This window comes from Mobula birostris, chromosome 27 (genome assembly GCF_030028105.1).
Source record: "Mobula birostris isolate sMobBir1 chromosome 27, sMobBir1.hap1, whole genome shotgun sequence".
NCBI lineage: Eukaryota > Metazoa > Chordata > Chondrichthyes > Myliobatiformes > Myliobatidae > Mobula > Mobula birostris.
Genome location: NC_092396.1, coordinates 1356265 through 1380766, shown reverse-complemented (window position 1 = coordinate 1380766; position 24502 = coordinate 1356265). Strand labels below are relative to the sequence as shown.

Genomic DNA, 24502 nt, shown 5'->3' with positions numbered 1-24502 from the left:
AGGAATAATCCTGAAAACTATAGGCGGGTGAATCTTACATTAGCAGTAGGGAAATTACTGGAGAAGATTCTTAGGGATAGGAATTATCAGTATTTGGAAAAACATGGCCTAATTAGGGAGAGCCAGCATGGCTTTGTGCGAGTTAGGTCACATCTTACTAACTTGGTTGAGTTTTGAGGAGATGACAAAAGTGATTGATAAATGTAGAGCTGTAAATATAAGACCATAAGACGTAGCAGACAGGAGCGGAATTGGGCCATTCAGCCCATCAAGTCTGCTCCTTCATTCCATCATGGCTGATCTCAGATCCCACCCAACCCCATACACCTGCTTTCTCGCCATGTCCTTTGATGTCATGACCAGTCAGAAAACTATCAACTTCCACTTTAACTATACCCATGGACTTGGCCTCCACTGCAGTCTGTGACAGAGCATTCCACAGATTCACTACTCTCGGACTGAACAAATTCCTCCTTGCCCCTGCTGTAATAGGCCGCCCCTCAGTTTTGAGGCTGTGCCCTCTAGTTCTGGATAACCCCACCATAGGAAACATCCTCTCCACATCCAGCTTATCTAGGCCTTTCAACATTTGGTAGATTTGAAAGAGATCTTCAAACATTCTCCTGAATTATAGAGAGTACAGACCCAAAGCTGCCAAACACTCCTCATATGTTAACCCCTTCATTCCAAGAATCATCCTTGTGAACCTCCTCTGGATTCTCTCCAACACATCCTTTCTGAGATACGGGACCTAAAACTGTTGACAATACTCCAAGTATGGCCTGACTAGTGCCTTATAAAGCCTCAGCAATATCTCTTTGCTTTCATATTCTATTCCCCTGAAAATAAATGCTAACATTGCACTTGCCTTCTTTACCACAGACTCCACCGCTAAATTTACCTTCTGGGAGTCTTGCATGAGGACTCCCAAGTCCCTCTGCACCTCTGATGTTTGAACCTTCTCCCCATTTAGATAATAGTTCACACTATTGTTTCTTTTACCAAATTGCATTATTGTACATTTCCCAACACTGTATTCCATCTGCCACTTTTTTATTCATTCTTCCAATTTGTCTAAGTCCTGCTATAATCAGATTGCTTCCTCAGCACTACCTACCCTTCCATCTATCTTGATACAATCTGCAAACTTTGTCACAAAGCCATCAATTCCATTATCCAAAGCATTAATAAACAATGTGAAAAGTAGCGGTCCCAATACTGACCCCTGAGGAACACCACTAGTCACTGGTAGCCAACCAGAAAAGGCCCCTTTTATTCCCACTCGATTCCTCCTGACAAAGCCAGCCTCTATCCATGCCATTATTGTCTACATGAATTTTAGGAAGGTGTTTGATGATGTGCCTCATGACCTATCTCATTCACAGTCACACCATAAGTGTGATCAACAGCCAGCTCTCGCTGTTCCTCACTGACATAACCAGTATTTTTAATGGTTCAAAAAAATCTAGACATGAGCTACCCAAACGTATTCAATAATATCATTAATTAAATAAATGAAATATTATCCTATCAAACTGTCAAAACTACACCTTGGAGATAAAGAATAATTTGTTTTCAAGGCCAAATTAATCTTACTTCCAAAAAATAACCTGATTCAGTCAAGACTTAACTTTCCTTCTTCTGAATATTGAGTGGGAGTTTTGGTACATTGTGACCTATAACTGCTGCAATATTGTGCAATGATTTATCATACTAGTAAACTTGGTATGTTGAAATTATCCTGTTATGTAATACAGAACTAGAACAGAATCTACTATTTGAGTAAACAAGTTAGTACTCAAAGAGGATTATCCTATAACATGGTTGGGGTAGAAACCTCTCCTTCGCTCTGTGTGACAATTAATGTACATGTTGAACTCCATTTCTGAAATGAATACACCACATTATCTGTGCAAAATTGATCAAATTTCCACACCAGTCTTCTTTTCAGTTAACTAAAAATGACTAGTCTTGATAGATGTGGCTCAATTCAAATTCATCTCTTTGATGATTTCTTACAGAACCCCCGCAAAATTAAAATTCTAGCCTCTTCTCCTTTCTTTCCGGACCTGATAAAGGGTCTTGGCTGGAAACATCAGTTGTTTATTCCTCACAATGTATGGTAGCTGAGCTGCTGATTCCTCAGTCATTTTATGTGTGTTGTTCTGAATTTCCAGCTTCTGTATCTGATATGTACAACACTGACTGAAATCAGGCTGGTGGAATGGGCGGACGACACACAAAATGCTGAGGAACTCAGCGGGTCAGGCAGCATCTATGGAGAAGAATAAACATTCAACGTTTCAGTTTCAGGACTTTATCAGAATTGACTGAAAGAATTGGATTAGCCCATGATGGAATGGTGGAGCAGGCTCGATGGGCCAAATGGCCTACTTCTGCTCCTACATTTTATGGTCTTATGATCTTATAGGAACAGTCAGGTAGAAGAAAGAGGAGCAGGAGGCAGGATGTGGCTGGTCTCGACAGAGTGTGGAGTTCACCAGGATATTGTCTGGAATTGAACGTTTCAGCTGAAGAGAGACTGCATAGGTTGGGCTTTTTGTTCCCTGGATGGAGATAACAGAGGGTATTGGCTGCTCTGGAGGGAGTGTGGAGGTACAAGGCAAGATGAGGCTGCTCTGGACAGAATGTGGGGTTCACCAGGATGTTGCCTGGAATTGAACGTTTCAGCTGATGAGAGAATGGATAGGTTGGGCTATTTTCCGTGGAGTGGAGATAACTGAAGGGGACCTGAGAGAGAGGTACACAATTAGGAAGGGGCATAGAGAGGGTAAATAGTAGCAAACATCCCCCGCAGCAAAGGTGCCAAAGACTAGGGGACAGAATCACAGAGCAATAAGGGAAGGATCAGGCCCTTCAGCCCAACGAGTCTATGCTGACCCATACACATATATTCTGTCTATACAAAACCTCCAAATATAAAAACTCCTCAGATTGTCACCATTTATAACTCAGTTGTGCTTTTGCAGGTGGACACGTTCTCGGTCGGTGATATTGTTCGTGTGATGGATGAAATTGAAGCAGTGAAAAGACTTCAGACAGGCCACGGAGAGTGGACAGATAGCATGACTCCAGTAGGTATCTTCTCATTCCTCTGTAAAATCTGATCACTGGGAATACTGCCTGTTGGAAATTCCTTGATCACGGAATAATCCGTAGCGTTCGATCAGTGTTTCACACGATACAGACACCTGAGGCGATTCGTAAGAAGCCTGATGTTTGCTGACCATCCTCTTGGCTATCAGCGTGGGCCTTATTGCTGATGATCCACTTACCCAACCCCCACAGCTTCACCTTTCCAAACCTGAAAACGTATGGTGGAAGTTCCTCCGTTTCCCCCTCAGGCATGTGCCACAGCAGCTGAAGTTGGTGGGACTGGGTTCCAGAGGAGGAACTCTGCGTGTGGATTGGGCAAGATAGTGGCTCTGACATCTGTCACTGCAGTGTGTTCCTGTTGTCCGTGGCGGTTCACTGCCTTGTCTCTGTCCTGAGCAGACCTGGTTGTACTGAGCAATGAGCCTCACACCTGGGCCTCTCTGTTGCGCATTGGTGCTTTCAAGGCAGCTTGGATGCTGACACACTGCTTGGAGAGGCATTTTAGATCTGCTGCTATCCTGCTATGATTAACCAGATGGTGAATTTTTATAGTGGATTATGTTGTCTAAATTATCTTAATGTCATACTTCCTCCAGGCGCTGGGGCAGGTCGGGAAGGTGCTGAAAGTTTATGCCGATGGAGATTTGCGTGTGGGTGTTGGAGGCCAAACATGGACCTTTAACCCTGCTTGTGTAACAGCGGTGCAGCCCGGAGACGTGGACGCCAACCTCATGACCGCAGACAGCAGCAACGATTCAGCAAGTAAGTGTTGTGGTTGATGCTTCGTCAGCAGGACCTCTGGTTCCTAATTTTCCCTGTAACTTCCAAGCAGTTTCTGGGACTTCTCCAAAGATGAGTTCTTGAGGAGGTTCGTGGAAAAGAGAGAACCTTGAGCCTTTCAAACTCCCAGTTAAGGATGACCTTTTGGAAAAGTTTTTAAGTTATTGCATCTGATGAGTAATTTAACTGAGCTTGGCCAGTGTAGAGCTGACAGCATTGGCTAGGAGTTTTATACTCTCTTTACCATACATGGACTTTAATCTGGAGGGAAATTCAGCAAAGTGCAAACAATCACTTCTTTCCCATCACACTATAACAGTGATGGGAAACCCAGTGGGTTTCTGAAGTAGTCCTGATGAAGGGTCTCGACCCAAAACGTTGACTGTACTCTTTTCCATAGATGCTGCCTGGCCTGCTGTGTTCCTCCAGCATTTTGTGTGTGTTGCTTGGGTTTCTGAAGTATGTTATTGGTTTGGTGTTACGTAATTATTCACCAAGTAACTACAGAGTAATCACAGCTACTTTATAATTAAACTTTTCATTAAAAGTTTAAAATTATTCCTGATGCCTCCTTGTCATTGTATTAACAGATCTTGCCAAGAATTTGCCAAGGAGATGGCGAGCAGGTCTCATTCCCAATAGCAGGGGTGTTATTAGTAGACTGTAATGGGAAAGTGGTGGGAAGTTCATGCACAGGGAAGCTGTTCTTCCAGTGCAAAAACGTTCCTTTTTCTTCTGAAGTGTCTATTTCTTGCCTGTATCTGATTTATCTGTGTTTTATTTTAAGGCACTCAGGTGTGACTACCAGTTATATACTCAGTGGGCACTGAGTGTATGTCCGTAGTCTTCTGCTGCTGTAGCCCATCCACTTCAAGGTTCAATGTGTCGTGTGTTCAGAGATGCTCTTCTGCACACCACTGTTATAATACATGTTTATTTGAGTTACTGTCACCCTCCTGTCAGTTTGAACCAGCCTGGCCATTCTCTGACGTCTCTCATTAACAAGGTGTTTTCACCCGCAGAACTGCAGCTCGCTGGTTTTTTTTTTTGTTTTTTGCCCCATTCTCTGTAAACTCTAGAAGCTGCTGTGCATGAAAATCCCAGGAGTTCAGCAGTTTCTGAGATACTCAAACTACCCCTTCTGGCACCAACAATTATTCCACGGTCAAAGTCACTTAGATCACATTTCTTCCCCATTCCAGTGTTTATTCTGAACAACTGAACCTCATGACCATGCCTGCATGCTTTTGTGAATCGAGTTGCTGCCACATGATTGGCTCATTAGATATTTGCATTAACAAGCAAGTGTACAGGTGTACCTAATAAAGTAGCTGCTGAATATATATGCTGTGTTTGTGGTTAAGCAAGCGTGGAGACGAATATTTTTAAAGAAACACTGCTAATTTCTGTCAGCTTTCTCATATAAAAAGCAAAAAGACATCAGGCGGTATTTCAAAATCCGCAGGTGTTGTCTTAGTTTCCAAAAGAGCTGATGGTGTACAGTATGCTACAAGGTCAGTTAAAGTTTCTCCAAAACCAGAGGGAAACAGCCGGGATAACTTCAGTTCTCAGCTGATGAGAGGTGTACAAGATGATAAGAGGTGTAAATAGAGTGGGCATCCGGGGCAGAGGTGGCTAATACAAAAAGGTGTGGAGTTTTTACACAGAGAGTGATGGGTGATAGCTGCAGGGAACACGCTGCCAGGGCTAGTGGTGGAAGCAGAGGCATTAGGGACGTTTAAGAGATTCTCAGATAGGCACATGGATGACAGGAAAATGGAGGGCTGTGTGGCAGGGAAGGGGTGGATTGAGCTTGGACTAGTTGAAAAGGTCAGCATAACATCGTGTGCTGAAGAACTTGTATAGTGCCGTGATCAGTAGAAACCAAAATTCGATTTCAGACTGTCACCAACATTGAAATAAGAATGGCAATGTTGATGTTGATTTTTGGGATCTGTGATATCAAAACCCTTAGAAAATAGAATATTGAGCAGAATCTATATGAATCAATGTTTGAGGGATCTATTGGAATTTTTTGAGGATATATCCAATCTTTAGTTGGGAAGGGACCAGTGGATGTGGTCTACAGTACTTGAATTTTCAGGGGCTGTTGATCAAGTTCCACACAGGAGGTTGCTGAACAAGGTTAGCACAGTTGGGATAAAATACTCACAAGGATTGAGAGCTGTGCAACAGATGGAAATCAGAGTTGGAATAAATAGATCTTCTTCAGGTTGGTGAGTGGTGACTAGTGGGATAACCTCAGCTACTCACCATCTATATCAACAGCGTGAATCCATATGTAACATTTCCAGGTCTGCTGAGGACACAAAACCAAGTGGGAACGTGTGTGGTGATGAGGATGCCGCAATCTTCAGGAGCACCCTGGCAACACATTCAGGGTAACCTTGCCCCATACACTTCCTTCAAACTCCCCCCTCCAACCTTAAATGCACACCCTCTAGTATTAGAAATTTCAACCCTGTGCCAGCTATCTGCTCATAACTGTGTCTCTCATAATTTTAGAAACATCGATCAGGACTTCCCTCTGTTGTAATAAAATCAATAAATAGGTGTGGAAATATATATTCAAATACCTTTGCACTCCGGTTTCCAAACCAACAACCCCCAGCAATTCTCTCAAAGGTTTAAAGATACAATTTAATGAAATGTAAACAATATACATCCTGAAATGCTTTTTCTTCGCACTCATCCACAGGAACAGAGGAGTGCCTCAGAGAATGAACAACAGTTAAATGTTAGAACCCCAAAGTCCCCACCCCCCAGCTCCCCTCCCTCCTGTGTGTAAGCGGCTGCAAGCAACAACCCCCCCCCCCTTCCCCCTACCGGCAAAAAAAAGTGCACCCACAACCAGCACTCAAGCATGAGCAAGACAAGAACACAGACACAGACCTGCAGTTACCCCCAAAGACTACATTGTTCACCCGGTAATTCAACATGCTGCAGGCTCTCTCCTTTCCTAATAAGGGAGAAAGAGGTGACTCCATTTTCCAGGAAGCGAGAGAGATTACAAACAGCTTGCTGGTTTATGATGTTAAAAGTCTGTTACGTCACTTTTTTTCAAGCTCTGTGCCTGAAGATTGCAAAGATCTCGGGTCCCCAGGCACACAGCAGATGTTCCGACTCCCCCGACGACACACGGGTCTCCTGTTGCGACACCGATCCTTAATCCGCCCATCTCCAGAGCCCCAAGATCCCAGGCTTTCGAATCCGAACGGAAATCTTAGGTCAAGCCTTTGGCATGCCGAATAACAACGGCCGATTGTGGGACCCCAAGAGCGGGTCCTATTCCCGCAAAGAACTTTAGTCAACGTGTAGCTCCAGGTCAGGGTCATCAAAAGAACCCTGAAAGGGAAAAATAGAGATATTAAAGATGGAAATAGAGCTGCTTCTGAAGATGCAAACAAAGGAGTCACCATTAGGCACCATAACCTTGTCAATTCTCTCCTTGTCTAGAACTAATGTTTGACCTTTGTATTCTGGGATTGTGCAAAGCATTTTTCAGATCGTTATTCCTTTTGGTCAGCAATGACTTCCTTATTCTTTTAAATTCAAATAATTAGCCATGATAATGTTGCAGTTAGCGTGTCACTATTACAGCTCTGGGTGTTGGAGTTCAAAGTTTAATTCCAGCATCCTCTGTAAGCAAGTTTGTACGTTCCTTCCCTTGTCCTTGTGGGTTTTTCCGATGCTCTGGTTTCCTCCCACATTCCAAAGATGTACTGGTTAGTAGGCTAACTGGTCAATGTAAGTGGTCCCATGATTATACCAGGGTTACAGTTGCTGGGACACCAGGCCACACAGCTCATTGGGCTGGAATGGCCTGTTCTGTGCTATATTTCTAAATAATTTTTTAAAAAATAACTTGTTACCAACTCAAGTTTCTCTTCAGTTTCAATCCTTTCCAATCAGAAAACATTCACTTGCATATTAAGTGAGATGGGAAATTTGTAATGAGCAGACTGAGTTTGGGGCCTGATTCAAGCACATACTTGTGAGGAAGCCAAGAACAAAGTAGAAACAAATATGTGAGGCTGCAAGTTGTTCTGCCCAAGCATCTTCTCTTTCTGTTTACCAGAGACTCCAAGTGCCTTCTCCTCCTCCATGTGCAACACACACAACGCTGGAGGAACTCTGCAGGTCAGGCAGCATCTGTGGAAAAGGATAAACAGTCGACGTTTCAGACCGAGGCCTTTCATCAGAACCCTTGTAGTCATAAATCCTTCCTCCTCCACGTAGTGTTCCTCCTGCCCACTGCCTCACTTTCCCAGCTCACACATCCACCCGAGAGAGCCCATCACAAGCTGCTTGTTGTACATAGTGAAACAAGGTGAAGTGAGAATACCATCTCCGATGGTGCTCGTCCTAGCTTAACCACACTTCCCCCCAGCCACAGTGAACCCCCACACCAGAGGCTTGAGCACAGGGCCCTGGTCTGGTTCTCGGAGTTCGGTGTTCGGTGCTGCAGTTTTCGGGGACTGGGGGTAGGTACTGAGGAGGGGTGGCATTTGCTACGGCGTTGAGGAGATTGTTTTTGGACAAAACATCAAACTGAGGCCTGGGATGTATAAAGGAAAACAGAGCAGTTTACAGAGAGGAGAGAATAATTATTCGATTTCTCCAGCCACCTAGGCTCTCAAACCATCAATGGAGAGATGTAAAAATGGGCATGAATTCCCTCACATCATCAACGTTTCTGCAGTTTTATAGATGTGAATGATGTGCTTTGTGCATACAGTGGCCCTTGCTTTAACACTGTTTTCTTTCTTTCTACTACTCTGCCCTCACGCTCCCCTCACCCTCTATCTTCCCCCTCCCCCTCCACCTTCCCCCTCCCCCTCCACCTTCACCTTCCCCCCTCCCCCTCCACCTTCCCCCTCCCCTCCACCTTCCCCCTCCCCTCCACCTTCCCCCCTCCCCTTCACCTTCCCCCCTCCCCATCTTCCCACTCCACCACCTTCCCCCTCCCTTCCACCATCTTCACCCTCCCCTCCACCATCTTCACCCTCCCCCATCTTCCCCCTCCCCTCCACCATCTTCCCCCTCCCCTCCACCATCTTCCCCTCCCCTCCACCACCTTCCCCCTCCCCATCTTCCCCTCCCCTCCATCATCTTCCCCCTCCACCATCTGCCCCCTCCCCTCCACCATCTGCCCCTCCCCTCCACCATCTTCACCCTCCCCATCTTCCCCCTCCCCTCCACCTTCCCCCCTCCCCCTCCACCTTCCCCCCTCCCCCTCCACCTTCCCCCTCCCCTCCACCTTCCCCCTCCCCATCTTCCCACTCCACCACCTTCCCCCTCCCTTCCACCATCTTCACCCTCCCCTCCACCACCTTCCTCCTCCCCATCTTCCCCTCCCCTCCACCATCTGCCCCCTCCCCTCCACCACCTGCCCCCTCCCCTCCACCTTCCCCCCTCCCCCTCCACCTTCCCCCTCCCCTCCACCTTCCCCCTCCCCATCTTCCCACTCCACCACCTTCCCCCTCCCTTCCACCATCTTCACCCTCCCCTCCACCATCTTCACCCTCCCCCATCTTCCTCCTCCCCTCCACCATCCTCCCCTCCCCTCCACCATCCTCCCCTCCCCTCCACCATCCTCCCCTCCCCTCCACCATCCTCCCCTCCCCTCCACCACCTTCCCCCTCCCCATCTTCCCCTCCCCTCCATCATCTTCCCCCCTCCACCATCTGCCCCCCTCCACCATCTGCCCCCTCCCCTCCACCATCTGCCCCCTCCCCTCCACCATCTTCACCCTCCCCTCCACCATCTTCACCTTCCCCCTGCACCATCTTACCCCTCCCCTCCACCATCTTCCCCCTCCCCTCCACCATCTTCCCCCTCCCCTCCACCACCTTCCCCCTACCCATCTTCCCCTCCCCTCCATCATCTTCCCCCCTCCACCATCTGCCCCCTCCCCTCCACCATCTGCCCCCTCCCCTCCACCATCTTCACGCTCCCCTCCACCATCTTCACCCTCCCCCATCTTCCCCTCCCCCCACCACCTTCCCCCTCCCCATCTTCCCCTCCCCTCCCCCAACTTCCCCCTCTCCTTCACCATCTGCCCCCTCTCCACCACCTTCCCCCCTCCACCACCTTCCCCCTCCCCCTCTCCACCATTCCTGTCCGGCAGGCTGCAAAGTGAGTATCAGGAGAGGGACGTATCAGTTTGCATCTTGCATCTGCAGCCTGTTGTGTCATTCACAATTCCTGGCTCGCATCAGCAACAGGCTTTCAGAGCTCATGGTTTAGTACCAGCCTGATGTGACCCCATTCCGTGTCATCTTAATGTTCCTTTTCTGACATTGAGGAGCAGACTGGAAATGTTTTTAAACTGGTTTGAATTTGACACTAGTATGTTTGTTTCTGAAGCTCAGAGCAGCCAAGTGCTTTCTTGGAATTGCAGTGGGGAACACCCACAATTGCTTTCTGGCAGAAAGCAGTAAGAATTATTTTCTCTCTGTACTGTAGGCTCAGTCATCTCTATCCTAGAAAAACTGCTGTCACAGTCAACCGAGCAGGATAATCCTGGGCGGATTGTAATCGAAGCAGCTCATGGGAATACCGCAAAGGTTCGCGATTTATTGCAGAAGTATCCAGAAAAGGCAAGTATGCACTTTTATACAGCTGATTCCTCCCCCTGCCAAGCACCATTCTATCTTGCAGGAAATAGTCATTTGTTCCAGAGTCTCTGAGTGGGACAGCACAGAAATAGGCCCTTCGGCCCATCTCATCCATGCAGACAGTATTGTCCATTCACACTAATCCCATTTCCCACATTAGGACCAACTTTTTTCATGCCGTGGACCAATCACATTAAGCAAGGAGTCTGTGGACCCCAGGCTGGCAACTCCTAGTCTGTACCTTGCCCATTCAAGGATTACCAATCAACTTTATTCACCATAAGCATTCGCATGTGGATGCGACATGCAATAAAAAACAACATTCTACAATTATAAAGAATAAACAATTATATAAAACATAAAGAACTAGAATGAGTAATCAGATTAACTACTTAGAGGAAGAAGCTTTTAAGTGGCATGAAGTACATGTCTGAATGTCTCTTCAGTGTAGTAATTGTATCTGACAAATCAGCACCTACCAGATATCAACCACTCTCTGCATCAAAAATATTTACCATGCAGATCCCCTTTCAAACACTCCCCTCTCTCATTGCCCTCTGGTTTTTTGATACCCTACCATGGGAAAACAATTCTGACTATCTTCACTATCTATGACTCCCAGAAACATGTCAGCTCGCCCTTCAACCTCTTTGTTGCCAAGAAAACAAGCCGAGCCTATCTGACTAAAAGCCGCCAATCCAGGCCACATCCCAATGGGTTTCCTCTACACTCCCTCCAATGAGCTGCGTCCTTTTAGTGAGCAGAACTGCACAAATACTCGCAAGTGCACTCAGAGGGTCATAGACAAATACAGTACAGCAACAGGCCTTTCTGCCCAATGTTTTCACTCCAACCAAACTGTGTACCTGAGCTGATCCCATCTGCCTTCCTTCCATCCACGTACCTGTCCAAATGCCTCATAGACGTTGTGATTGTGCCTCCACCATTTTACCTGGCAGCTCCTTCCACACACCCACCATCTTCTGTGTGGAAAACTTGCCCCTCGAGTCTCCTCTTCTCTTTCTCTTCTCACTCTACACCTATGCCCTCCGATCTTATACCTCTCCCCCTACTCTGAGATGAAAAAGACTGTGACCTTAACTATGCTCTTCATAACTTTACGTACTTCTACAATACCATCTTTTGGTCTTCTCCACCCCGGGAAAGCAGTCCCAGCATAGCCTGCCTCTCTCAAGTCCTCTAGTCCCAGTGACATCCCCATGGATCCTTACTGAGCCATTTCTAAACAGATGGAGTCAGAGAACACCACAGCACAAAGATAGGCCCTTCACTCTATCTAGTCCATGCTGAACTAGGCCCATCGACCTGCATCTGGACCATAGCATCTAAATTCTCCCATCCACGTACCTATCCAAACTTCGCTTAACTGTTGAAATCAAACTCGCATCCTCCACTTCTGCTGGCAGTTTGTTCTGCACTATCACCACCCTCTGAATGAAGAAGTTCCCCCTCAGGTTCCCCTTAAACACCTCACCTTTCACCCTTAACCTGTGATGTGATTGGGGATTTTTTTGCACATTTGGCAGCAATGTTCTGACCACTGGGGTGGAACCAGTAATTGTAAAGTTGCAATCAAACATGCAACTCTTGTATTTAGCGTCCCAGCCTATGAAGGAAAGCCTGCCAAAGGCTGCTTGCCTCCTACTTACCTCCCCTGTCACTGCCAGGGAATTATGGTCTCCGAGTGTGGGAGATATAATTAGTACGATTGCTAAGAGTTATCAGCATTCCTTAGTGCCCTACCATTTACTGTGTATGCCCTACCCCAATATTACATCCCAGGATTATCCATCTGCCAGTGGTCTGATGGACGTCCTACCTGTAGATTAACACTGTGTTACTGTAGTGAAGCATATGTTCTTTTATATTCAAATCCACGATGTGTTGTTCTTTTATATTCAAATCCACGATGTGTTCTGTGTTGCTGAGCATTGTGAGCGTGCTATGTTGGCACCAGAATTGTGGCAACACTTGTAGGCTTCCCCCAGCACATGCTTAGAATGTGTTGGTTGCATTTCGCTACACATGTATAGTACACGTGTTAAGTATATGAATCTGAACTTGAACAATATCACTGACCTATGTGACTTATGCAAACTTACTAATCGTATCTCCTACTTTCATATCTAAACAGTTAAAGTACACTGCAAATGACAAAGCTCCTGGCATCAATCCCTGTGGTACAACACTGGCTACCACTACCCCATGCTTCCCATCACCAAGCCAGTGATGGATCCAATTAGCTAACTTGCCTTGTACCTTAACCTTCAGGACCCGTCAGCTATGCAAGTATTCACCAGTCTTCTCAATTACCTCCTCAAACACTCTGACTCAGATTAATGAGTTACAGTTTGTTGTCTCCCACACAAAGCCAAGCAAATTTTCCCTGTCTTTCCAAATGCCCATGAATCCTATTCCTTAGGACTTTCTCCAGTAGTTTCCCTACCCCAGAGATGAGGCTCACTGGCCTGTCATTACTCAGCTTATTTCTATTGCCATAACTAAATATGTGTGGCGCGTGGCCAAGTGGTTAAGGTGTTGGACTAGCGATCTGAAGGTCGTGAGTTCAAGCCCCAGCCGAGGCAGTGTGTTGTGTCCTTAAGCAAGGCACTTAACCACACATTGCTCCAGTCTACCCAGCTGAAAATGGGTACCAGCAAAATGCTGGGGGTTAACCTCTCCTATCCGGGAGAATGTCTCGTACTCTCAGTCGCTTCGCGCCACAGAAACCAGCATAAGCGCTAGCCCGATGAACCTATAAGGCTAAGGACAGACTTTAACTTTAACTTAACATAACTAAATATGGGAACAACATTAATTGTCCTTTTCTGCCGATGAAAAGGTGGCTCAGAAATCATTGCTGCCATGTTGAAGTTCCTATAGATTCCTTCCTGAGTCCATTCTCTGGGCTGCTGACACACAGAGTGTAGCCCACTGCAGAAATATTGGCTCAAAAACTTACCCTGGCGGTCAACTAACCATCATTCTGTTGTGCAGGTTGACATTAAGAATCAGGGCAAGACTGCCCTGCAGGTCGCTGCTCACCAGGGGCATCTCGAGGTGGTGAATATCCTCCTCCAGTCCAATGCAAAGCTTGAGGTTCACGATGAAGATGGTGACACAGCACTACATTATGCATCGTTTGGGTATGAGAAATACTTCCTTGATATCATACTGGTCCGGCCTGGATCTCTCTTCACTTGGTAAAGTTACTTACAAACTTGAGTCTCTCATTATATGTTTTTAAAAAAGTGTTGATAACCTGTGGATTTTTAAATTGCCAACGTATTGACAAGCTTCACATCACCTCCCTGGTTTCACAGAGTGAGACCTTACTGGATGGATGAGCCCAGGGTTTGTGGGCAGCCCACTGTCTATGATATTGAGGAAAGGAGAGAGGGTTGTGTAGTAGACATGGAGTATACAATCTGAAATTGTCCAACCATCTCAACAGCGTCAAGTTCTAAATTCCCACACCTATTGGGATTGCTGGGCCCATTTCACTATAGAAGGTGACCATTTGACCCCTGCTCCCATCAGTCCCAGTCCCCCTCCCCTCCACTGCTCCCCAGTAATCTATACTCTCTCACGTGCCCATTGTTAGATTACGATGTTTTTGATCCAGGAAATCAACATCAAGACATAAAACTTGTTGCTTAATGATCATTTTACTAAACACTAAGAGAACAAAGAGATTGGGAAGATAGAGTACGAGCAGTCTAAGGAGAAACGATGGTGAGGCAGCGTGCTCTGCTCTTCTTATATCATAGATAACAGACATTGCATTCACAGTTGAGGATAAGAGTTAATCAATCAGAGAGGCCCTGTTCAATTAATACAATTCCAAAGAAGCTTCCAGAATAATACAAAGAACTGTAACCACTGGGGACACACTGAACTGTTGCATATATATCGGTAATTATATAAAATACGAGCAGGCACAGGAATGTTAAGCTGCAAAGGGAATAACAATTTCACAGTCTAATTCAACACCACCAACGAATTCCACCCTGATCCTCGGACTACCGCCTACACTAACATGTAATTCACAGCAGCCAGCGTCCTGTTGGACTGTGGGAGAAAGCCCACATGGCCTCAGAGAGAACGTGCAAAATCCTCACAGTCAGCCCGAGGTCAGGGTGCAACACAGGTCGCTGGTGGTGTGAGGCAGAGGCTGTCCTGCACCACTCACAGTTTCAGCTTCATCATTCATCACGTCATTGTTCCTGGAAAATGTATGGTTTTACAATTGACACCCGAACACTTCAACAAAGCAATGCTTCACTGGTAGTCATACCAGAGAGGTTGCCATGGAAATAATGACAGACGATAACTCGTGGGGAGCCTGGACCCTACCTATTCACCATTGACACCAGTGATCGGCAGAGGAGCTGAACATATATTTGCCAAGTTCACTGGTTGCAAAAAAAAACTGTTTTGGGTTTTGAAGAGGATTCAAAGATGCTTAAAGACAATTCAGACATTTCAAAGTAGAGTGCATGGGAAAATACACAATAGATTGTGGATGGAAGTGAAGTGGTCCACTCTGTGAGGAAAAAAACTAGAGAAGCAGGTGATTATTTTAAATGGCACCAGGCTGGGGATTGTTGGCGGATAAGAGGGGTCTGGGTGTTGGGTACACATGACTCTAAAAACAAATATGTAGGCCCCACCATCTAATATTGTTTCCTTCAATAAGTGAGGTGTTGAGTGCAGGAAAATAGTATTTTTATTACAGTTGTACAGGGTCTTTGTGAGTCCATGACTGGAGTATAGATTTCCGAAGAGAGTATACCCTTACATTCTGTTGCTACACTGGGCTCTCCTTATTCAGTTCCACTCCCCCAGCCTGTTGTGGCATGAGGAAGACCAGTGCAGAGGTACAGGTCCTAGCAGAGGCTGTGACTGCCCTCTTTACATCTGCCCCACTGGCCCGCACAATATTAAATACTACACAGAGATTACCTTTCATTCCCCTAACCAAGGGATGCCCATGCGTTATGCTGGGAGGGTTGTTATCAGTTTGGGATTAATGGACACAGGAAACAAAGGCTGCAGATGCTGAATTCAGGTCGGGCAGTGTAATGGGAAAGACAGGGAGTAAACTTGTCAGCTCAAAACCCTTATCATCAGAGGTTACTGTTTCCACTTCTGATCAAGTATTAGCTCTGTCCTTCTCCTCTCAGGTGCTGACTAACCTACTGGGTTTCTGACTAATAACCGATGTAACATGAGTTATCAGGCCCGCCCAATCTGAGCCAGTTAACAGGGTTAATCTTTCATAGGCTCAGCTCTGCCCTTATCTGTCATTACTGAACATCGCCGTCACTCAGTATCAATATCCAGTCCCAATTCCATGTTTCACCAGATGACCCACTCTCAGACTCTTCCTGCGCTCTCTGCTGTGTCAGACATTGCAAAAGAAGGGCCATGGAACATCGAACAGGTACATCCTCGTCATCGCACAACGTTGTTGCTGAACCAATTAAGTTAGTAATCAAATATCCAACTAACCTAATCCCTTCTGCCTACACGTTGTCTACATCTCTCAATTCTCTGCACATTGAGCATCTTGTCTCCACCAGTACCCCAGGCAGCACATTCCTGTCACCCACCAATCTGTTTCTAAAAAAAAACTTGCCCGCGCATCTCCTTTGAACTCACCCCCTCACCTTAAATGCATGCGTCAGGTATTGGACTTTTTGACCCTCGGGAAAAGGTACTGTCTGCCTACTCTATCTGTGCCTCCCTTAATCCTATAAATCTCTGTCGGATCTCCCCTCAGCCTCTGTCACTCCAGAGAAAAACACATTTGTGCAAACTCTTGTTATAGCAAATGCTCTCTAATCCAGGCAGCATCCTGGTAAGCCTCTTCTGCACCCTTTCCAAAGCCCAACATCTTTCTTATAATGGGGTGACCAGTAATGAATGCAATTCCCAGGTCCTGCACCATCCTTTACACATGCCTGGGCCTTGTGCACCTGAGAACATTCAAGCTCTTTCAGCTTGATCTTCCCTCAATCTGCAGCCCCTTGTCCTGGGAGTCAGCTCAGTGAATCCTCACTTTGTGCTTCTGTAGTTAGATGTAGAGAGTGCTCTGGGTGTGACCCCACAGCTAATGAGACAGCTTTGCTCGGGTACCTCAGCAATCTGCTTAGGAACTCAGCAGGTCGAGCAGCATCGGTAGAAGAGAAGGGAATTGTCGATGTTTCCAGTTGGAACACAGCATCGGGGCTGATGCAGAGTTAACTGATGTTGCTTGACCCTCTGAGTTTCTGCTGCAGATTGGTAGTTGCTTCACATTCCCATTTGATCCGGTGGCCCAGTGGCTGTCTGGAGTCTGTGTGGGTTTTGTTTCCTCCTGGTCTGTGTGGGTTGGCCAGGCAGATGCTGTCAGTATTTTTGGTTCTTTACCACAGAAACCAGCCAGAGGTGGCCCGGCTACTGCTCAGCAAAGGGGCGAATGTCAACCTGCTGAACGGCTCAACGTGTTCCGCTCTGCACATTGCCGTAAACAAGGGCTTCACGGACGTGGTACGTGTGCTGTGTGAATATAATTGCAACGTTAATCTACAGGTGAGACAAATGTCATAGTAATCACATTTATTGTACTCTAGAACCGAGTACAATGTACTCTGCCATTCAATTCCTAAATGGACATTGAACCCGTGAACTCTACCTCAGTATTTTAATATATATTATTTCTATTTTTGCATGATTTTTAATCTATTCAATACACATATACTATAATTGATTAACTTATTTATTTATATATTTTTAAAAATTTTCCCTTCTATATTATGTATTGCATTGAACTGCTGTTGCTAAGTTAAGCAGGTGATAATAACATGCCGGGGATAATGAATCTGATTCTGATTCTGAGTAACCAGTGCTACAAATGGCATTCATTGTACTCTACAGCCGAGAATAACCTGTGCTAGAAATTGCATTTGTTGTATTCTAAAACTGAGAATGACCAGTGCTAGAAATGGCATTCACTATACTCTAGAACCAAGAATGACCTGTGCTAGAAATGGCATTCACTATACTCTAGAACCAAGAATGATCTGTGCTAGAAATGGCATTCACTATACTCTAGAACCAAGAATGACCTGTGCTAGAAATGGCATTCACTATACTCTAGAACCAAGAATGACCTGTGCTAGAAATGGCATTCATTGTAGTCTAGAACTGAGAATGGCCTGCTAGAAATTGCATTTGTTGTATTCTAGAACCAGGAATGACCAGTGCTAGAAATGGCACTTCCTGTACATTTAGTGGCAACAAGGCTATTTTATGTGGTGGAGAAAATGCAGGAGGGAATTTCTAACATGAATCTCATAACTGATCACCAACAAGAGCAGAATTTAGCCAAGGCATAGCTTTGTCGACTCATGGGCTGCAGTTCTCAGTGGTAAGACTTCAGAAGTTGTGCTCCTGGGGCAGATATGTCCACAAACTTGCTGGAGACACAGCTCCAGATTCATTCCATGATTATTCCCAAATTGGTGCATGTGGCTTAGACAAAACCTGCCATGTGGCCCTTTGACGCTGGGTCACCTGGTCGGATAGGTAACAGACTAACTGGTTTAACTAGTAATTCACTTATCAGCTTCTGATTTCTAACTTTCTGCTTGAACCCAGGTGATATCCCATTATTAAATACAAGGACAGATATTAACCTACATCTCTGGCATTTTATGGAATGATACTTTACAGCAGTTTTTTGTCATTTTCTGATACAACTTTACTCCAATTAGAATTACTCGAGAAATTGTTAATCGATAGCGAAGTGCTGATTGTTGATCATTGAACATACAGAATTGTACTGTACAGAAACAGGCATTGTTATGCCAAACTAATCCCGTCTATCAACACAAAATCCATATCTCTCACTTCTCTGCGCGTTTATGTGTCTGTCCAAGAGCCTCTTGAAAGTCTCTATTATACTTACTTCTGCCAGGACATTCCAGCTGCCCACCACTCAAAGAAAAACTTGTCCTGCACATCTCCTTTGAACTTTCCCCCTCTCAGCTTAAATGTTTGCCTTCATATTAGACCTTTCAACCTTGGAGAAAAAGATATTGTCTGTCGACACTATCTGTGCCTCTCATAATGTTATAAACCTCCCCTCAGCCTTCGCTGCTTCAGAGAAGACAATTCAAGTTTGTTCATCCTCTCCTTATGCCCTCTGAATTAAGCAGTGTCTTAGTATGGCGGAACAAATCAGTTTGTCTGTGTAATTATAATAACGATTAGTATTTGGATAATTTAGCAAGGGTCTGAATTCTGTTTTTACTATTCAAGTGGTACCTCATCAAGAAATGACAAAATCTTTATCTTGGTAAAGCTCCTTGAATAAAACTGCCAGGTGTTGAGGGCAATGTAGCCACTGGAATGTATGGTGCAACATACGGGGACCCCCCAGCACACCCTCGGGTTAGTTGGTGTTGACACAAACAACACTGTAAGAGAAATCTGCAGAAGCTGGAAATCCAAGCAACGCACACAAAATGCTGGAGGAGCTCAGAACACCAGGCAGCATCTATGGAAAAGAGTGTCCTGATGAAGTCTCGGCCTGAAATGTCAACTGAACTCTTTTCCATAGATGTTGCCTGGCCAGTTGAGTTCCTCCAGCATTTTGTGTGTGTTGCATTTCTCTGTATGTTTTGATGTACATGTGATAAATAAACCTGAACCTTCAATCTTTAGATATTACCTTTCAGTAAAAATATAAAGCTGTAACAATTCTAATGACACCATGTAGTTAATCTAAAAATGTTCTTTGGCAGTAAAAGAATCAAGAGGTAGGGGTTAGTTGAAGGGAGCTGGGGAAAGGGAGGTGAAAGTTTGTCTGAGTTCACTGCGGAAAATGTTGTTCATCTCTCTTCACGTCTTCTGCTGTTGTCTTTCCAGGATTCGTATGGAGATACTCCTCTGCATGATGGAATTGCTAAAGATTATAGAGACATCATTACCATCCTGACTGAGGTGCCCAACATCGACTTCACACATCAGAATAACCGTGGTTTCAACTTACTGCACCATGCAGCCTTAAAAGGCAATAAATTGTAAGAACCTGTTGAAGATTATTATTTGCCAGCTCCTCACACTAATACTTGCAATGTAGAACAAATACCAGGCCTGAGGCTATACGCAGAGAGGGATTACAGCTTCAGGTTTCTTCTCAAAGTACAGATTTCCAAATGGTACACATGGAATATCAGGGTCTTTAAAATCTTTTGTCTAAAAAATTAAATAAAGTAATCTGCTTATCATTCATCTTCTAAACAGAGGATTTATTGTAAATTTACTCATGGAGTCATAGAACACTACGGCACAGAAACAGGCCCTTCAGCCCATCTAGACCATGCCAAATTATTGTACTCCCTAGTTTCATTGACCTACACCTGGATTATAATCCTCCATACCCCTCCTGTACATGTACTTATCAAAAATTCCCTTAAATGTTGCAATTGAACCCACGTTCACCACTTTCACTGGCAGCTCGTTCCACACTCTCATCAGCCTCTGAGTGGAGAAGTTCCCCTCATGTTTGCCTTAAATATTCACCTTTCACCCTTAGCCTATGGCCTCTGGTTCTAGTCTTCCACAACCTCAGCCTGCTTGAATTTACCCTATTGATATTTTCATAATTTTGTATATCAAATCTCCCCTCATTCTCCTGCACTCCAGGGAATGAAGTCCAAACCTATTCAATCTTTCCCTACAACTCAGATCCTTAAATCCCTGCAAATCCTTGTATATTTTTTTGTGGTGTGTTAAGTTTCTACTGTATTTCCCTTTCAATCTTGACACTACAAACTGAGTCTTCCACCCATAAATACAATGTAGGAAATATTTCCATTTCTTCTTTGCCCTTCCTTTCGTAAGAACATGGATGCTCATTTATTCCGTGTTTCTCCACCATTCTGTCAGAGCCACCGAGAAGATTCTGGCCCGAGCCCGACAGCTGGTGGACGTCAAGAAAGAGGATGGTTTTGCAGCCCTTCATCTCGCTGCCCTTAACAACCACAAAGACGTAGCAGAGGTGCTGATTAAAGAGGTAGGAATTTGGTGATGACGCACAAAACAACTTAATAAATAATCTAAGTATTCAAAACACACATATATAATTTGATACTCAGAGTATTTGCCATTCACCTCTGCTAGTTAATGTTATTTGTCTGTCCTTATTTATGTATAGTTTTTAATAAATTCTATTGTATTTCTTTATTTTCCTGTAAATGCCTACAAGAATATGAACCTCAAGGTAGTATGTATAACGTAGATGTAGTTTGATAATAAATTTTACTTTGATTTTAACTCTAAGTAATGTTAGGAAGTGAGCCCAACCTTGGATTGTCTGTCTGTGAATACCGTTATTGACACCAGAGAGTGTTGTGATCTGTCTGTAGGAATGGGTGTTGGTCTGTGAATCAGATTATTGAAACCAGAGGGTATTGGGACCTGTCTGTAGGAATGGTTACTAGTGTTGTAAGAACCGTTGGGGACTGTATTAATACCGTGCTAACTAGACATCACATATTGTGAAAGTAATTAAATATTCTTGAGCTGCTGTTTATTTTTGCAAATTGCAATCATGTGCATGTGATCCATTTGGCATTTCAGTGTTTGACCTGAAAGATTGACTGTTCATTCTACCCCATAGATGCTACCTAACCTGCTGAGTTCCTCCAGCATTATGTGTGTTACTCTAGATTTCCAACATCTCTTGTGAATCTCTTGTGTTTATAAAAAGAATTATGTAAAGGCAATGCAGTGGACCATTCAGCCATTTCAGAAAATGTTTCAGTCCTGCCTTGTGCCAATCCATTCCTCTTTCTCTCTAAAATCACATTAATCCTAATCCTACACTCCCTTCTCCATAACCGTCTCTGCCTTCCTGTGGATGGACACTGACGTCTGCCTCAGCCGTCAGTGTCCATCCACAGGAAGGTGCATATAGATCACTCAATCTCACCAATCAGCAATAATGATTCTCTTCGATTCCCTTTCTGAGTTGCTGGTGACCAGCTTATAACAATGTCCCATGGGATCAGAGGTTCCCATTGCCTCTGTCAAAAAGCTCCCAAATTTAGAGGTCTGCTGAAGTCAACTCTCTGTCTTCCCTTTCCAAGAGAGAGGAAAACTTTGGTTTCAATCTAACATTTTGCTTAATGTACTCACCCAGCACCCAAGAATTCACTCCTTCACTGTCTTCAGACCCTGACCTGGGTGTGTTTAAAAAAAAAAAAAAGGAAATTGCCTGTTAAACTCACGAGAGAGCATAGGCCATCAGCTTTTGCAGTTGATGTTTCTGTAGCAGGCAATTTCTTTTTTACGAGGTCGAGTTGCTAGCTTGACGCTCAACCCGGCACGGATGGAAACTTACCTTCGGATTCGCTCCGAAGTCCAGCGCTGATGCCACTACGCCACCAGCCAGCTGACCTGGGTGTGTGCTCTTGGTAAACTAACCTTTAGAGAAAAGACCAGCTTTATTTGTCATACGTACATCGAATGTGTCGTTTGCAATGTGCTGGGGGCAGCCCACAATTGTCACCACAATTCTGGTACCAACATAGCATGTAGGGTAGTGGTGCAATCACTCGAGTCGAGTATGATGTTATCAGAGAAGGGTTACTCCCTTAATGGAGAACACCTTTGTGTGACTTTGTTTAACCACCGCACAATCCTTGACAGATCGGGGTCAGAGCCTAGAGGCATGGGAAGCAAGGTGACTGGGGAACGTAGCAAACCCACAACTCAGTAACCCAAATTGTACACCTTGGAGTGTGGGAGGAAACTGGAGCACCCGGGAAAAAGCCAGCAGTCACAGGGAGGACGTATAAACTCCTTACGGACAGCGGCAGGAAGCGAACCCTAAGCAGTGAGAACCTGCGCTGATGAGCAATTGTGATAACTGCTGTGCTTTTGTACCATAGCCACCTGTTATTGCCGCTACATCTTCGGCCTCCAGCACACAATGAAGGTCACCCACTGCGTGGGAACGTTCCCATTGGTCACACAGTTCTGAGTTGGAGACGTCTCATCGTTCCTGCATTGCCAATGGTTAAATTCACTCCCAGTAACACTGTCACCATGCAACTTAAGGGCACTCATACCTCTCTCAGGCCCTGTTTTAATATCCTCATTCATATCCACCTGTTCTACACAAATCCTCATCTCTCATTCCTCTACCTAATGTGCTAAACACGTCAGAATTCCACTTCTGAACTGATTGTCCTTCTGCTCTCTTCTTGTCTTGACCGTAAACCTGTGCAGCTACGAAGGAGAAGGAAAGCATTTGATTAAAGAATGTATTAAAGTGCCGAAGAGAAAGGAAGGTACTGGGGAGTCACATTGAACATAGAACAGAGACTAACTGCTCTATTAATAACACTTTTTGTATGGGAAAATGTGTTAAAGGAACACCACAAACAATGAAGAGGCGAGTGACAGCAATGCTGATCTGAGGGCCGAGGCGTGCTGGTGGGAGATGAAGCCAGAGGAGGTCGAGGCAAGTTCCAGGAGATGTCAGAGAGAATTAGAGAAGTTGGGGACTAAGTTGGAGTGAGTGAAGTGGAGAGAAGTTGGAGCAGAGTTGTTCATCCACCTAAACTGGGAGTGAGGTTTGATCCAATTAAGCACCACGCCGATTTGGAAAGGTGGAGTACAGGCCAACCAAGGCCTGGGTCCGAGAGCAGGGGGCAACCCGGTGCTTGGGCAATTTAAATGCCAGACCAGATAGACAGGAAAGACATACTGTCGGGAACAGAGGTGGGTCTATGGATCCAGTTTGGTTTGGAATGCTGCTGTAAACAAGAGAAAATCTGCAGATGCTGAAAATTCAAGCAACACGCACAAAATGCTGGAGGAACTCAGCAGGCCAGGCAGCTACGAAAAAGAGTATTGTTGATGTTTTGGGCTGAGACCCTTCAGCAGGACTGAAGCATAAAAGATGAGTAGAGTTAAAAGGTGAGGGGAGGGGAGGGGAGGGAGAAGCACAAGGTGATAGGTGAAACTGAGGGGGGGGTGAATTAAGAGCTGGGAAGTTGTTGAAAGAGATACAGGGTTGGAGAAGTGGGAATCTAATAAGGGAGGACAGAAGGCCATGGAAGAAAGAAAAGGGGGAGGAGCACCAGAGGAGGTGATGGGCAGGCAAGGAGATGAGGTGAGAGAGGGGAAAGGGGGTGGGGAACAGTGAAGGTGGAGGTTACCAGAAGTTTGAGAAATCGATGTTCATGCCATCAGGTTGGAGGCTACCCAGAATAGATCTCCCAGTGGCCACCTATTTTAATTCCACCTCCCATTCCCATTCCAATATGCCCATCCTTGGCCTCCTCTACTGTCACGATGAGGCCACCCTCAGGTTGGAGGAACAACACCTTATCTGGGTAGCCTCCAACCTGATGGCATGAACATCGATTTCTTAAACTTCTGGTAATGGCTTACCACCCCCCCCCCTTCACCATTCCCCATCCCCTTTCCCCTCTCTCACATCCATTGAATAAGTCACCAGCAATGCTGGAAATCACATGGAAGACAAATTATCCATGGCAATCACAAGAGCTGCAAAGCTGTAATGGAGACTTTAAACTGAGATGGTAATACTTGTGGGTGAAACTTGTGCCCAGGATGGTTTCTGGAGCAATATGTTGTGTGTTCCAGCTCCAACAGGAAAGGAAGGAGATATTGTTGGATCTGGGTCAAATGATCAGTGGGGGGGGTGGGGTGGGGGGTGGTGTCAGGTGCTCTGAATTTTGTCAGTAACGTTTAGATATTGTGACTATAACATCATAAGTTTTCAATTAGCATGAAAGAGAAGAAGGAGCAATCTAAATGAAAACTAATCATTTGGAGGAAGGGATGAGAGGGGACTGTCCCAGCTAAAGTGGAGGGAGTCATTGAAAGAACAGTGGGCTAACTTTATGGAAGCAAAT

General features: G+C 45.2%; 1 protein-coding gene across 6 annotated transcripts in view; it reads left to right on the top strand.

Moving 5' to 3' along the window:
• mib2 (MIB E3 ubiquitin protein ligase 2) overlaps positions 1 to 24502 on the top strand; it is a 227000-nt gene that overhangs the window by 182910 nt on the left and 19588 nt on the right. For all 6 annotated transcript variants that reach the window (XM_072245423.1, XM_072245417.1, XM_072245419.1 and 3 more), the window contains 7 exons: positions 2991 to 3095; positions 3714 to 3879; positions 10387 to 10520; positions 13557 to 13705; positions 16979 to 17135; positions 19476 to 19630; positions 20499 to 20625. In XM_072245423.1, the coding sequence (XP_072101524.1) occupies positions 2991 to 3095; positions 3714 to 3879; positions 10387 to 10520; positions 13557 to 13705; positions 16979 to 17135; positions 19476 to 19630; positions 20499 to 20625 (993 nt within the window). The remainder of the gene's footprint in view (positions 1 to 2990; positions 3096 to 3713; positions 3880 to 10386; positions 10521 to 13556; positions 13706 to 16978; positions 17136 to 19475; positions 19631 to 20498; positions 20626 to 24502) is intronic.